Raw genomic sequence first — 13761 nt, 5'->3', positions numbered from 1 at the left:
CAAATGCTGGTTCACGACTGGGAAACCCACCCTTAATGTTATTGGATACTTCCATGATGAATTTTCTTTTGTTTTTGTGAAAGGGATTGTATTGTAAAATGCTGATTTTGAAGGTAATTTAAGAATATTTTCTACAAACCATAGAACGGAGATAAAGTATGGAATGTAGAAGACTCCCTGAATCTTCTTTTTTTAGCAATCGGCCGCTGATCAAAATCAATTTATAGCAAATGTGCATATTTATTTTAATTTGTCATTTATTGAGATCGTATAAAGTGAATATTGAAACAGCTTCCTTAATATGTAAATTTATAATTTAATACATTTAGTCATTTTTGATTTTAAGTGTATCAACTTCAAATAGGGAACTGCTGTCCATTTTTGTCACATACAGTAAAAACGGATCTAATATTTTTCATCTGATTAACATGCAATTGCTTTTCCAGAGGAAATTTGAGTTAAATTTAGTTTTGTTACCAAAATTGAACATAAATGCGGCAAGGGTTGGTTTTATGTTGTTTCCTATGGCGCTCGTACAGATGCAAAAGACTGGAGTTAAAATTCTAATCAGGCATTTATAACGGAGACTCCTGGAAGTAGAAAGTAGTCAGTGTTGCAATCGAGTGTATGGGAGTCAAAACAACAGAATACTGGGATCTGTATCTAGTGCACTCATCCCAAATTGTCGCCTGGATTTCTCAGTGGAGTGCCCTGTGATACAGAGAATTAGATGAAATAGGTGTACAGCATTTGTAATATTCAGAAATGACAATAAAAGTTGTGTAATATATTAACTGGAGCTGGAAGCAATATTGCTTCATTTTTACTGATTATTAATAGAATTATCATTTACACCCTCCAGAAAAGATGCTACTGCTTTCAGGGGGATTCGCTGTTAGAACAGTTGTATTTAGTCACCGACAATCTTCAAAACTATGCCTTTTGACATCAAATCATGTTTTCTATTTCATCCATTTATGTGAACGGTGTTGTGTAGTAATTAGTGATTCTCACTATTATTCCACATGATTCCGACATTTGATGCTGTATTTAACATCCAGACGTGTTTCGGAATCTCTTTCCACATGTCCCATACTTTTTATATGGTGCGATGCAGTGTTTAATGAAAGATCCGGAGTTGTTTCCCAATCTCTGGGGAAAGGTGGGAAAGTGGATCTGGGGCAGTAGATCAGCCATGATCTTATTGAACGGCGGAGCAGCCTGGGTAGGTAGTATGGCTTAATCCTACTCCTATTAAATGCTTCAATGTCCTTCCACATGTCCCATACTTTGCGGAACAACCCCTGAATTCGCTTGCATATTTCAATTCAACAGACAATGCCCAGGACAATTAATATCGGTATTGTAGATGTTTAGAACATAGAACATAGAACAATACAGCGCAGTACAGGCCCTTCGGCCCTCGATGTTGCGCCGACCTGTGAAACCATCTGACCTAAACTATTCCATTTTCATCCATATGTCTATCCAATGACCACTTAAATGCCCTTAAAGTTGGCGAGTCTACTACTATTGCAGGCAGGGCGTTCCACGCCCCTACTACTCTCTGAGTAAAGAAACTACCTGTGACATCTGTCCTATATCTATCACCCCACAACTTAAAGCTATGTCCCCTCGAGTTTGCCATCACCATCCGAGGAAAAAGGCTCTCACTATCCACTCTATCTAACCCTCTGATTATCTTATATGTCTCTATTAAGTCACCTCTCCTCCTCCTTCTCTCTAACGAAAACAACCTCAAGTCCCTCAGCCTTTCCTCGTAAGACATTCCCTCCATACCAGGCAACATCCTAGCAAAACTCCTCTGCACCCTTTCCAAAGCTTCCACATCCTTCCTATAATGCGGTGACCAGAACTGCATGCAATACTCCAGGTGCGGCCGCACCAGAGTTTTGTGCAGCTGCAGCATGACCTCGTGGCTCCGAAACTCAATCCCCCTCCTAATAAAAGCTAACACACCATATGCCTTCTTAACAGCCCTATTAACCTGGGTAGCAACTTTCAGGGATTTATGTCCCTGGACACCAAGATCTCTCTGCTCATCTACACTACCAAGAATCTTCCCATTAGCCCAGTACTCTGCATTCCTGTTACTCCTTCCAAAGTGAATCACCTCACACTTTTCCGCATTAAACTCCATTTGCCATCTCTCAGCCCAGCTCTGCAGCCTATCTATGTCCCGCTGTACCCTACAACATCCTTCAGCACTATCCACAACTCCACCGACCTCCGTGTCATCTGCAAATTTACTAACCCACCCTTCCACATCCTCATCCAGGTCATTTATAAAAATGACAAACAGCAGTGGCCCCAAAACAGATCCTTGTGGTACACCACTAGTAACTAAACTCCAGGATGAACATTTGCCATCAATCAACACCCTCTGTCTTCTTTCAGCTAGCCAATTTCTGATGTGTCTTTGGTTATTTCCAACTGCGGTAACGTTTCTTCAGGCACTAGCTCATGCCTTGTAGACATAGATTGTTAAAAGTTACTGATAATGCTGTTAGCACACAGAATCCGGATTTGAGGTTTTAACCTACAATAACTGCAATTTTATCAATTAATTTGTTTCTGAAATCCACAAGAGCTCACTTAATTGCGAAAGTTGTTCAAATTGGGCCTAAAGTCGTTTGCGATAACATAATCATTTAGAATCTTGACCCACCTAATAATTTGCCACGAGAATCATGTACTTATAAACTCTCTGTATTGACTGTATATTGCAACCCCTAAACCACCGCTGTCCCTCGTATTGTAACTCATTCAAGAGGTTAAATTCTGGGCTTTCAATATCCCACGTTTGTCCCGTTTCAGTTCACCTCCTCTGAGTTTATTATTTTTTTATAATTAATGTTTCTTTATTACTCGTTGTGGCAATCCGGTTCAATAGCAAGTTAATGTAAGTATAAAATATTAAAATAACTTATGTTTGGCACCAAAACCATTAGTCCAAACATCAGGAATGTAACGGTGCGACTAATGAAATCAGAGGTGTTGGGAAGCGAGAGTCGTCATAGACAGTGAGAGCAAGGAAAATGGGTGAACGAGACTGTCCGTGCCAAGATAACAGCAGCAGCGGCAGAGTTTTAGCTGAGTTGACGTTTACCTGGGGGAGGAGGCCGACCAGAAGAGTGTGAAAATAGTGGGTATATTCCCTGTATATAGAGGTGATTCGGATCACGGTTCAAAAAGAAATGCATTCAAACTTTTTCAAGAACAACAATGAGAGCAGTTAGAAATTGTGAGGAAGCAAATGAGAGTGAATGGAGGACTCAGCAGATATGAGGAGTACTGTAGATAAATGGAAACATAGTAATGATTGAGAAATGGGAACGAATGATCATTTCTCTGAGACCGCAAGAGATAAACTTGATGAATAGGCAAGCATGGGAGTCTCGGTAACAGATTGTTTAGATTCATTTTCGGGTCCTGAGCTCGCTAGCCAGGTGAAATTTACTGAACAAACCTACTTAGCCAGAGGTGATGGCGGGGTGGTTTCCTGAACCAATGTCGTCATTTTGGCGATATTGTTCTGCACCAGTGTATTGTCCATCCCTAGTTTCCCTAAGAAGGTGTGCATCAGTTTACTCCTTGAACCACTGGATTATCAGGAAAAAAAATCCAGCGTAGCATGTGTGGATACAGGCTGAAATGGTAAATGCAGGAAGTGTACAATAAAAGACTGAGTGGATTGAAGAGGATTCACGGACCCGATAGAAGCACTGAGGTTGGTCACTGGGAAAGGGGAATTTGTGCGAGCACACTATTATCAGGGAAAGTTGGCAGGAATGCTGAGGCTCCATGACTGGGATGAAGTCACACACTATTTACATTGCATAACTCGGAGCATAAAGAGACCAGTGAGATTACAGTTGGGAAACAGTAACTCATTCCAGATTACTCGGTAAGCACAGCTGAGGACAGCAATCGGTATCACGTTGTCTATAATATATCAGCAGAGTATATAAAGAGACAAGCGTACATGGGAGATATATTATCAACTGGGAGATGGGGAGCAGGTCAACACACCGTCTATAGTATATCATGTTGTGAATAGAAAAACACCTGGAAATCTGTGAGACACATTATCATCAGGGAGATTGGATACAGGTCAACGGACTGACTGCATTTTTAAAAAGCTTACCAGTAAACGGGAGGACCATTGATCGAGCATCATTAACTGGTAAAAGAATATGGCACGTCGGCGAGGGCAGTTTGCAAGAGAATCAGAACCGCAGGAACTTAGGATGAAACAGTCAGCACCGAGTTAGGAGACTGACAGACCATTCATCTTGTTTTGTTTTGTTTGAGGAAGCTATATATTTTATTGAACAGCAGAAAGGCCCAATTACACCTTTATAGAAACTTTGAAAGTTACAGGTGGTAGACTTTGCAGTAAATTAAAAGGCATCAAAATTTACCACAAGATCGGAAAATCTTTAATTTAATTTAAATGTTCCCATTCCTTCTCGAACTTTCGATCGGAATGCTCAATTCACTGAGAGTTTAAAAGCAGATCCATCACCACCCTCTTCTCACGGCACCTACACACGGGTCATCAATGGTCAGAGCACCATCAGCACAAATTTACAGGGCGAAGGGGAAAATGAGTGGGACAAATTAGACAGCTCTTACAAAGAGACAGCATCGGCAGCATGGGCCGAATGGCATCCCTCTGTGCTGTTCCATTGTAAGATTCTATAAGGGAGAGGACCATCACCACTGCCTTCTCAGAGCACCTTCACACTGGTAATACATAAAGACCACCCACCGTCACCACAATGGGAGAGTGTATCCGAGTGTCAGTGTGTGTATATGTGAAAACAATGCTGGATACATTTTGGCCCATTACCAATATTAATTTGTTGCAGAAACTGTATTTTCTGTTTTAAAAAATGAAATCACAGATCCTAATATAATTTATTCAGCAAAGGCACGGGAATAATCACCCTGCAGTTCGTTGTATTCGTGTTTTTGCTTTCTGACATTTTCATTCATTTCTTGTCCCAGTGAACTCTAATTGTCAATTTCTCATTTCAGGCAGACCAGGGAACAGTCAGGCTGACCCGTCAGGTAATCGCCCTTTATTTCCACACTATCTGCTATCTCTCTGCTCTGATCTATCCCATTAAATGTTAAGCTTGGACGACACTCTCAGTACTTTTTGTGATCACGGATTAACCCGCTGCCCGGTTGCTAGTCAGAAAGGGAGTGTGTCCCTCATTGTGTTAGTAAAGATCTTTAATTCCAGCTGAGAGATGGCTGCTGCCTTCATGTGGAGGGACAATAACTGAGGGTCTCTGAAGAGCAGAGTGTGAAGGATCAGCTCCACTCACACTGTTGCCGGTCCAAAGGTCCACCTCACCAATCTGACGTGATCTCCAGTTCACATGACCATCCAGCCCTGTCTTTATTGGCTGTGGTGGTTGTGGCGGAAATTTCCTCTGCTCTTCCCTGTTGCTGGTATCTCACTGTGTTCGCCCAATCAGTACTGAAAACGTAACAATGTGATAATTACAGCCACGCTCCTCTCCCCACTTCTGCAGATTAAATATATTCTGAGCCTGAACACACCCCGTTCCCTTTGGAGCCGTTGTGTTGGTGGGAATATCCGGCTGTCTCCCGGCTCCCTGCTCCTTTGCACTGTGTATTAGTATTACCGTTTCTTTTTTATCATGTGTAATATTTCCACCGGGTTTTATTAGGGTTCTGAATGTAGACGGATGTTCCTATCAATTCATGCCTGGTTAATGGGGAGGGTACGTGCGCTGGGAATCTGTGGGTTTAACGCAATATGAACGCTTGATAATATTTCTGATCTTTTACAGAGAAGGTGAAGCTGAGATTAGTGAATGGTGGCAGTCGGTGCGCTGGGAGAGTGGAGATTCACTACAGGGGACAGTGGGGGACTGTGTGGGATTCCTACTGGGACCTGCTGGACGCTGCTGTTGTGTGTCGGGAGCTGGGTTGCGGGACCGCGGTCTCTGCACCGGGTAAAGCTCACTTTGGGGAAGGGTCCGGACCCGTTGTGACGGATGAAGTAGAGTGCAGCGGGACTGAGGCTGCTCTGCGGGACTGCAAATCATATCAATGGGATCACTATTCCTGGTCACACGTCTATGATGCTGGCGTCATCTGCTCAGGTAAAATCCTTTCTCAGTTTCTCATCTCCCGCCGCAGCTAATGAATCCAGGAAGAAGTGAAAGTAAAGCAATCCGGGATGGTCCCTACCCGGAAAGTCAGATGATAATAATTCCATTAAACTCCGGTTGGAATTAATGTTAATATTCGGATCACTATTTAAAATAATATCATTAGTACTATATTGAAGAAACATTCTCCACCGGGAGCAACAAATATCTGATACTCAGCATACTTACAATACAGACAGAGCAGTTTGTATTGAGATTTTCCTTAAAGCCGCAGTGAATGATCTGAACCGCTGGAAATGTCACAATCTCAATCCAACTCTCCATTCATCAACCCAGCTGCCGCTACCGGGCATGTACTGTCAGCCCGGCTGTCCACCCGCAATGATCGCTTGGCCTCAGATCTGATATATTACACAGATTGTGAAGCTGAGACTGGGGAGCAGAGGAGGGAGGGAGGCAGGTTTCTCTGCCTCGGGGAGCCAAAGTAATGGGTCCGCAGTTATTGTGGGTATCACAAGAGGAAACAGCTCTGTAACATCCCACGGCTGCCTGCGCATTGCCATTTAAATATTGAGAAAGTGAAATTCGCAGAATATTAAACAAAAGAGCTAAGATAATTCAGGAAGCAGTTGCAACGATTAAACTCAACACAGTTGAACTATTCGAAGAAAAGCGGCGAGTTTTCCTGAATTCATGGCCAGTTACTGTAAGGAGGATATTGATATCCTTCAAGAGGATAAAGAAAGGCTGGTGAAATGGGCGGACGGGTGGCAGATGAAATTTAACGCAGAGAACTGTGAACTGATACATTCTGGTTGGAACACGGAGGAGAGGCAATATCACAGAATCACTGAACTGTTACAGTGCAGAAGGGGGCTATGCGGCCCTTCATGTCTGCATGGGCTCTCTGAAAGAGAAGTTCACTCATTTCCATTCCCCTGCCGTCTGTCCATCACTCTGCACATTCTTCCATTTCATATAACTGTCTAATTCCCTTTTGAATGCTACAATTGAAGCAGCTTCTGCCACGATCTCAGACAATCATTCCAGATCTGAACCACTCGCTGCATGAAAAAGATTTTCCTCATGTCACTTTAGCTTCTTTCACCAAATACTTTAACTTGGTGCCCTCTTATTCTCGATCCTTTCACCAGTAGAAGCAGTTTCCTTCCAGCTTCACTGTCCATAACCCTCATTATTATGAATAGCTCTATCAAATTACCTCTCCGCCTTCTCTTCTCCAAGGAAAACAGTCCTAACTTCTCCAATCTATCTTCATAACTGAAATTCCTCATCCCTGGAATAATTTCCATGAAAAGTCTCGTTACTCTCTTCAATGCCCTCATATCTTTCCTCAAGTGTGGCGCCTAGAACTGGATGCAATTCTCCATCTGAGGCCGAACTAGCGTCTTCTACAACTGCAATATTACTCCCTTGCTCTTGTATTCTATGCACTTATTTATGATGTCCAGGACAGTGTACGCTGTATTAAACGCTCTCTCGACCTAGCCTGCCACCGTCAATGACTTATGCACGATTGAACCAAGGTCCCTCTGCTCCTGTTACCCCTTTAGAATTGAACCCTTCATTTTATATTTTATCTCCATGTTATTCCGACCAAAATGAAACACTTCGCATTTCTCTGCATTGAACTTCATCCGCCAACTGTCTGCCCGTTTCACCAACTTGTCAAAGTCCTTTTGCAGATCTGCACTATCCTCCTCACTATTCACTGTGCTTCCAAGTTTTGTATCATCTGCAAGCTTTGAAATTGTGCCCTGTACACCAAGGTTTAGTTCATTTATATATATAGACTGGGACCTGAATATTGAAGGATACATGGCATTTAGGAAGGGCAGGAAGCTAGGAATAGGTGGAGGGGTAGCTCTGTTAATTAATGATGGTATTAGCACAATGGTGAGCGATGACCTAGGTTCAGGAGACCAGGATGTAGAAGCTGTTCGGGTAGAGATGAAAAATAATTCAGGCAAGAAGTCACTTGTCAGAAGTGGTGTCTCGGCCACCTAACATTAACCACACTGTGGGAGGGGGTATAAATGAATAAATAATGGCAGCCTGTCAGAAAGGTACAGTGATAATTAGGGGCGGATTTTCGCCTACATTTAGACTGGGAAAATCAGATGGGCAGAGGTAGCCTAGATGAGGACTGCATGGAATATTTTCGGGATAATTTCTTGGAACAATAACTTGTGGAGCCAACCAGAGAGTAGGCTGTACTCGACCTGGTATTGCGCAATGAGGTAGGAATAATTAATGACCACATAGTTAAGGCGCCCCTTGGTAGCAGCGATCATGATATGATTGAATTTTACATTCAGTTTGAGGGAGAGTAGAGTGGGTCCAAGACTAATATTTTAAACTTAAATCAGGGCAATTATGAGGACATGAATGCAGAGCTAGCTAAAGTGAACTGGCAAATCCGGTTAAGGGATAGGTCAATAGAAATGCATTGGCAGACAGTTAAGGGAGTATTTCAGATATTCACACAATTTCACATATTTCAACGGGAAAGAAACATTCCAAGAGTGTGTCCCACCATCCGTGGTTAAGTAAAACAGCCAAAGGTCGTATCAAACTTCAAGAAATAGCCTATAATTGCGCAAAAATGGGAGGCAGGTCAAAAGACTGGACAGAATTTTTTAAAAAACCAAAGGATGACGAAAAGATTGATAAGGCAGGTAACATTAGAGGACGAGAGAAGGCTAGATAGATATATAAGGAGCGATAGTAAGAGTTTATATATATATATATATATATACATTTAAAAAAAAGAAAAGAAAAGAAGTAACAAAGTGAGCGTTGAACTTATTAAATGTGAGTCTGGGGAATTAATAATGGAAAATAAGGAGATGACAGATGTATTGAACAGATGTTTGGCATCGGTCTTCACTATTGAAGATAAAAGTAACATCCCAGTTTTAGCTGTAAGTCAGGAAATGGAAGGGAGGGAGTAACTCAAGAAGATTGCAAACACCAGGGAAAAGGAACTGAGCAAATTGTTGGAGCTGCAGGCTGACAAGTCCCCAGGACCTGATGTACTTCATCCTAAGGTGTTAAAAGAAGTAGCAAGTGAGGTAGTTGATGCGTTAATTTTAATTTTCCAACGTTCCCTAGATTCGGGGAAGGTTAATTTAGATTGGAAAATAGCGAATGCAACTCCTTTAGACAGAAAGGGAGGGAAACAGCAAGCAAGAAACTATAGGCCAATTAGTTTAATACCTGCCTTAGGGAAAATGTTACAAGCTATTATTAAAGATGTTATCGCAGGGAATTTAGAAACATTCAAGGTAATCAGGCATAGTCAACATGGATTTGTGAAAGGCAGGTCATGTGTAACCAATTGATTGGAGTTCTTTGAGGGAGTTACATGTGCTGTTGGTAAAGGGGAACTGGTCGATGTATTGTACTTAGATTTCCAGAAGGCATTTGAGAAGGTGCCACATCAAAGGCTATTGCATAAAATAAAAGTTCATGGTGTAGGGGGTAACGTATTAACATGGATGGAAGATTGGTTCGTTCACAGGAAACATAGAGTAGGCATAAATGGGTCATTTTTTTGGTTGACAAGAAGTAATGAGTGGTGTGCCATAGGGATCTGTGCTGGGGCCTCAACGTTTCACAATTTACAGAAATGACTTAGATGCAGGGACCGACGGTATGCTTGCTAAATTTGCGAATGACACAAAGATAGGTAAGAATGTAACTTGAGAAGAGGACATAAGGAGTCTGCAAAGGGATATAGATAGGTTAAGTGAGTGGGCAAAGACCTGGCAAATGGATTATAATGTAGGAAACTGGGAAATTGTCCACTTTGGGAGTATGAATAGAAGGGAAGCATATTATCTAAATGGTGAGAGATTGCAGAGCTCTGAGATACAGAGAGATATGGGCGTCTTAGTGTATGAAACGCAAAACGTTAGTATGCAGGTACAACAAGTAATTTAAAAAGCTAGGAAAATGTCATCATTTATCGCGAGTGGAATTGAATACAAAAGTAGGGAGGCTATGCTTCAGAGACACAGTGTATTGGTGAGACCACATCTGGAATATTGTGTACCATACTTGTCTCCTTATTTAAGGACTGATGTAAATGCGTTGGAGGCAGTACAGCGAAGGTTTACTCGACTAATATCTGGAATGGGTGACCTGCTATGCGAGGAAAGATTTGACAGGCTAGGCTTGCTTCCGCTGGAATTTACAAGAGGAAGAGGCGACATGATTGTAGCATTTAATATCCTGAAAGGTCTTGACAGGGTGGTTGTGGAAAATATGTTTCCCCTTGTGGGAGAAGCTAGAACTAGGGGTCACTGTTTAAAAATAAGGGTCGCCCATTTAAGACAGAGATGAGGAGAATTTTTTTCTCAGTGGGTTGTGACTCTTTGGAATTCTCTTCCTCAAAAGGCAGTGGAAGCAGAGTGTTTGAATTTTTTTAAGGCAGAGGTAGGTAGATTCTTGATAACCAAGAGGGTGGAAGGTTATCGGGGGTCAGTGGAAATGTGGAGTAATCAGTTCAGCCATGAACGTATTGAATGGTGGAGCAGGCTGGACGAGTCGAGTGTCCACCTCCTGCTCCTAATTTGTATGTTCATACGTATGTTCTTATTAACAGGGTATATCTGATACATCATCTTTATTAATTTAAACCCCTCCAGTATCTGAATTACCTCCTCTGTAACCATTGCCCGGGGTGCATCTTCTTCCTTGGCAAAGACAGGCGCAGAGAATTTAGATAATACCTGAACTATACCCGCTACCTCCATATGTAAATCCTCTTTCTGATCCCTCATCGACCCCACTCCTCCTTTTACCACCCCTTTACTATTTCTCTGTCTATAGAATACTTTGGGATTTCTTTTAATGCTTGCTGCCAGTCGCTTTTCAAGGGTACAATTAGAAAGTGGCTGCAGCCAACAGTCACCTGGGAGTATTTTTGATCAAATCGTTGAAGGTAGCAGGGCAGGTTGAGAAATTGGTTAATATTCAATGGGATGTTGGCCTTTTTAAGTGGCGGTATAGTGTAAAAAAGTAAGGAAGTTATTATGAACTTTTGTGGAACACTGGCTTCACCTCAACTGGTGTATTGTGTACAATTCAGGGCACGGCACATTAGAAGAATGTGAATGCTATAGAATGGGTGCAGAAAGGATTTACAAGGAAGGTTCAAGGGATGAAAGACTTCAGTTACAATGATAGTTTGGAGAAACTGTGGTCGCTCTCCTGAGAACAGAGAAGGCTGCGTGGAAATTTGATAGAGGTGTTCAAAATCATGAGGGGAATAGACAGAGTAGATAGAGAGAAAGTGTTCCTCTTGGCAGAAAGGTCAATAACCAGAGAACACTGTTATAAGGTGGATGGGATAAGAACCAACGTTGACATGAGGAATAAGTTATTTACACAGCGAGTGGTTAGGATCTTCTGGAATGTTCTACCTGCGAGTCTGATGGAGACAGATTCAATTGTGGCTTTCAATATGGAATTGGACAAGCACCTGAAGAGAACATCTTTGCATGGCTATGGGGAAAGGGCAGAAGCATAGGACCAGCTGAGGAGCTCTTGCTGATAACCAGCATGGAATCAACGGGCTGAATGTCCTCCTTCTGTGTTGTAAACATTCTATGATTATATGCTGACTGTTGCATCTTGTTGGTCAGAAGCTGTCTGTCCAGTTTTTAAACCTAAAACTGTGAATGTGGTTTCAAGGTAATTAATTGCATACTTTGAAGGGTGATCATGACAGACTGTAGAAAACTGGCTGCAAAACAGTCAACAAAGTGTGGGTTAAAGGTAGTTATTCAGACTGGCAAAAGGTGAGAAGTAGTGCGTGACAATCCATGCCAATGAGCTACTGCTGTGCAAATGCTTTCTATTTCTCGGTCCATTCCTAAATTTACCGTGCACAACATTAAGAAGCGGCTGAGCACACTGCACATAACAAAGATTCGGGGCCCGATAACACTCCAGCTGCAGTGCTGAAGATCAGTGCTCTAAAACTAGCAACAACTGGAGCCTAGCTGATCCAGTACAGTTACAGCACTAGGATCCAACTGATACGGTGGAAAATTGCCCAGTTGCATACTGCCTAGAAAAGCAGGGAAACACTGACCAGTTCGCACCCAATCAACCGACTCCAATCAACAGCAAATCTTTCCTTGTGCTGGGTATGACTCCCCTTTCAACGAATCTCTCTGAAAATAATCCTCAATGTTTTTGTATTTTCTGCAGCTTTGTTAACCTGTATTGCTATTGTATTCATTTTTCTATCTGTACCCCTGAATCCCATTGCTCCTCGACACAATTTAGATTATCATTGTCCAAGGAAAATGTGTTCTCAGTCTTCCTACCCTAATCTGTAAGTGAACATTTATCTGCATTAAAATTCATTTACAATTTCGTTAACGTCATGTATTTTATCACAATTTGCCTTAGTATTAACCATTGTCCCAAGTACATGTCATTAATGAATATTGTAATTGTCTGTCCCTCCCTGAGTCGAAATCATTTATGCAAAATATGATCAATAGTACTCCCAGCATCAGTTCTTGTCGCACAATACTTCTTGCACAGTTCTAACTGCCCAAAATACTTTTTTGTTTGCACACAGCTGAACACTACTGTAGATGTGACCTGACCAGGATTTTTTTTTAGCTGTAGCATGATTTCTAGCCCCTTGTATTCCGTTCCTCCAGATATAAAGCCCAGCATTCCATTTGCTGTTTTTTTTTCTGTCCTTGCCCTTGACCCTGAAGTCTATTTTCCGTTTTTTCACCATTTCGAAAATACTGGAACATTTTAAATTCCAAATTGGACACCTCACACTTGCCAATATTGTAATAGTTTTCCACAGTCACTTAATCTATTTTTTTTGTTGTTGCAAATGTATGCTTAAAATATGCATGATTACAATATCGTTGATTTTTTTCAATGGCAATATTGAGTATGTCAATTATATATGGCTTTCTATTCAGCCATCTAAATCATTAATAAATAGTAGAGGTTTCTGTGGGACGGCGCCATCACATCCTGCCCGTTAGATGATCTGCCCATTATCCCTGCTGTCTGTCTCCTGCCACTAAGCTCACGTCCCAAGTAGTCAATAATTTGCCCTAAATCCTGTGAGCTGCAACTTTAGCCAACAATCAGTTATGAGGGATTTTGTTGTTTGCTTTCTGGAAGTCCATCTGATTAACATCCATTGAGCTTCCCCTGCCCTCTACTTTAGTTACCTCCACAAAACAATTGATCAGGTTCATCAGGCATGATCTACCTTTTACAAATGCATGTTGCCTATCTCTGATTGGCTGCAACTTTTCAAGGTGATCAGACACTCCATCTTTAAATGTACACTCTGGTAATTCCCTGACAACAGCTGTTAGGCGAACCAATCTATAATTCCCTCGATAACATACTTTAAATAGCCGTGTAACAATTGCAATTTTCTAATTACTGTCCCAGCAGTTTGCTCTCAATCATTAACAAAGTGATGGAAGGTGTTGTTTACAGCGCTATCAAGCAGTACTTACCAATAAACTACTCACTGATGCTCAGTTTGGGTTTGTCGGACCAC

The 13761-nt window shown here is 41.7% G+C and overlaps 1 protein-coding gene across 1 annotated transcript in view; it reads left to right on the top strand.

The window, feature by feature from the left end:
• The window catches only part of LOC137359811 (deleted in malignant brain tumors 1 protein-like), a 33135-nt gene that overhangs the window by 3177 nt on the left and 16197 nt on the right, over window positions 1-13761 (top strand). Inside the window, exons 2-3 of the mRNA XM_068025509.1 lie at window positions 5065-5097; window positions 5853-6167. Of these exons, the coding sequence (XP_067881610.1) occupies window positions 5065-5097; window positions 5853-6167 (348 nt within the window). The remainder of the gene's footprint in view (window positions 1-5064; window positions 5098-5852; window positions 6168-13761) is intronic.

The sequence above is a fragment of the Heterodontus francisci genome, unplaced genomic scaffold, assembly GCF_036365525.1.
Source record: "Heterodontus francisci isolate sHetFra1 unplaced genomic scaffold, sHetFra1.hap1 HAP1_SCAFFOLD_93, whole genome shotgun sequence".
NCBI classification, from domain to species: domain Eukaryota; kingdom Metazoa; phylum Chordata; class Chondrichthyes; order Heterodontiformes; family Heterodontidae; genus Heterodontus; species Heterodontus francisci.
This window is presented reverse-complemented; position numbering and strand designations above follow the sequence as displayed.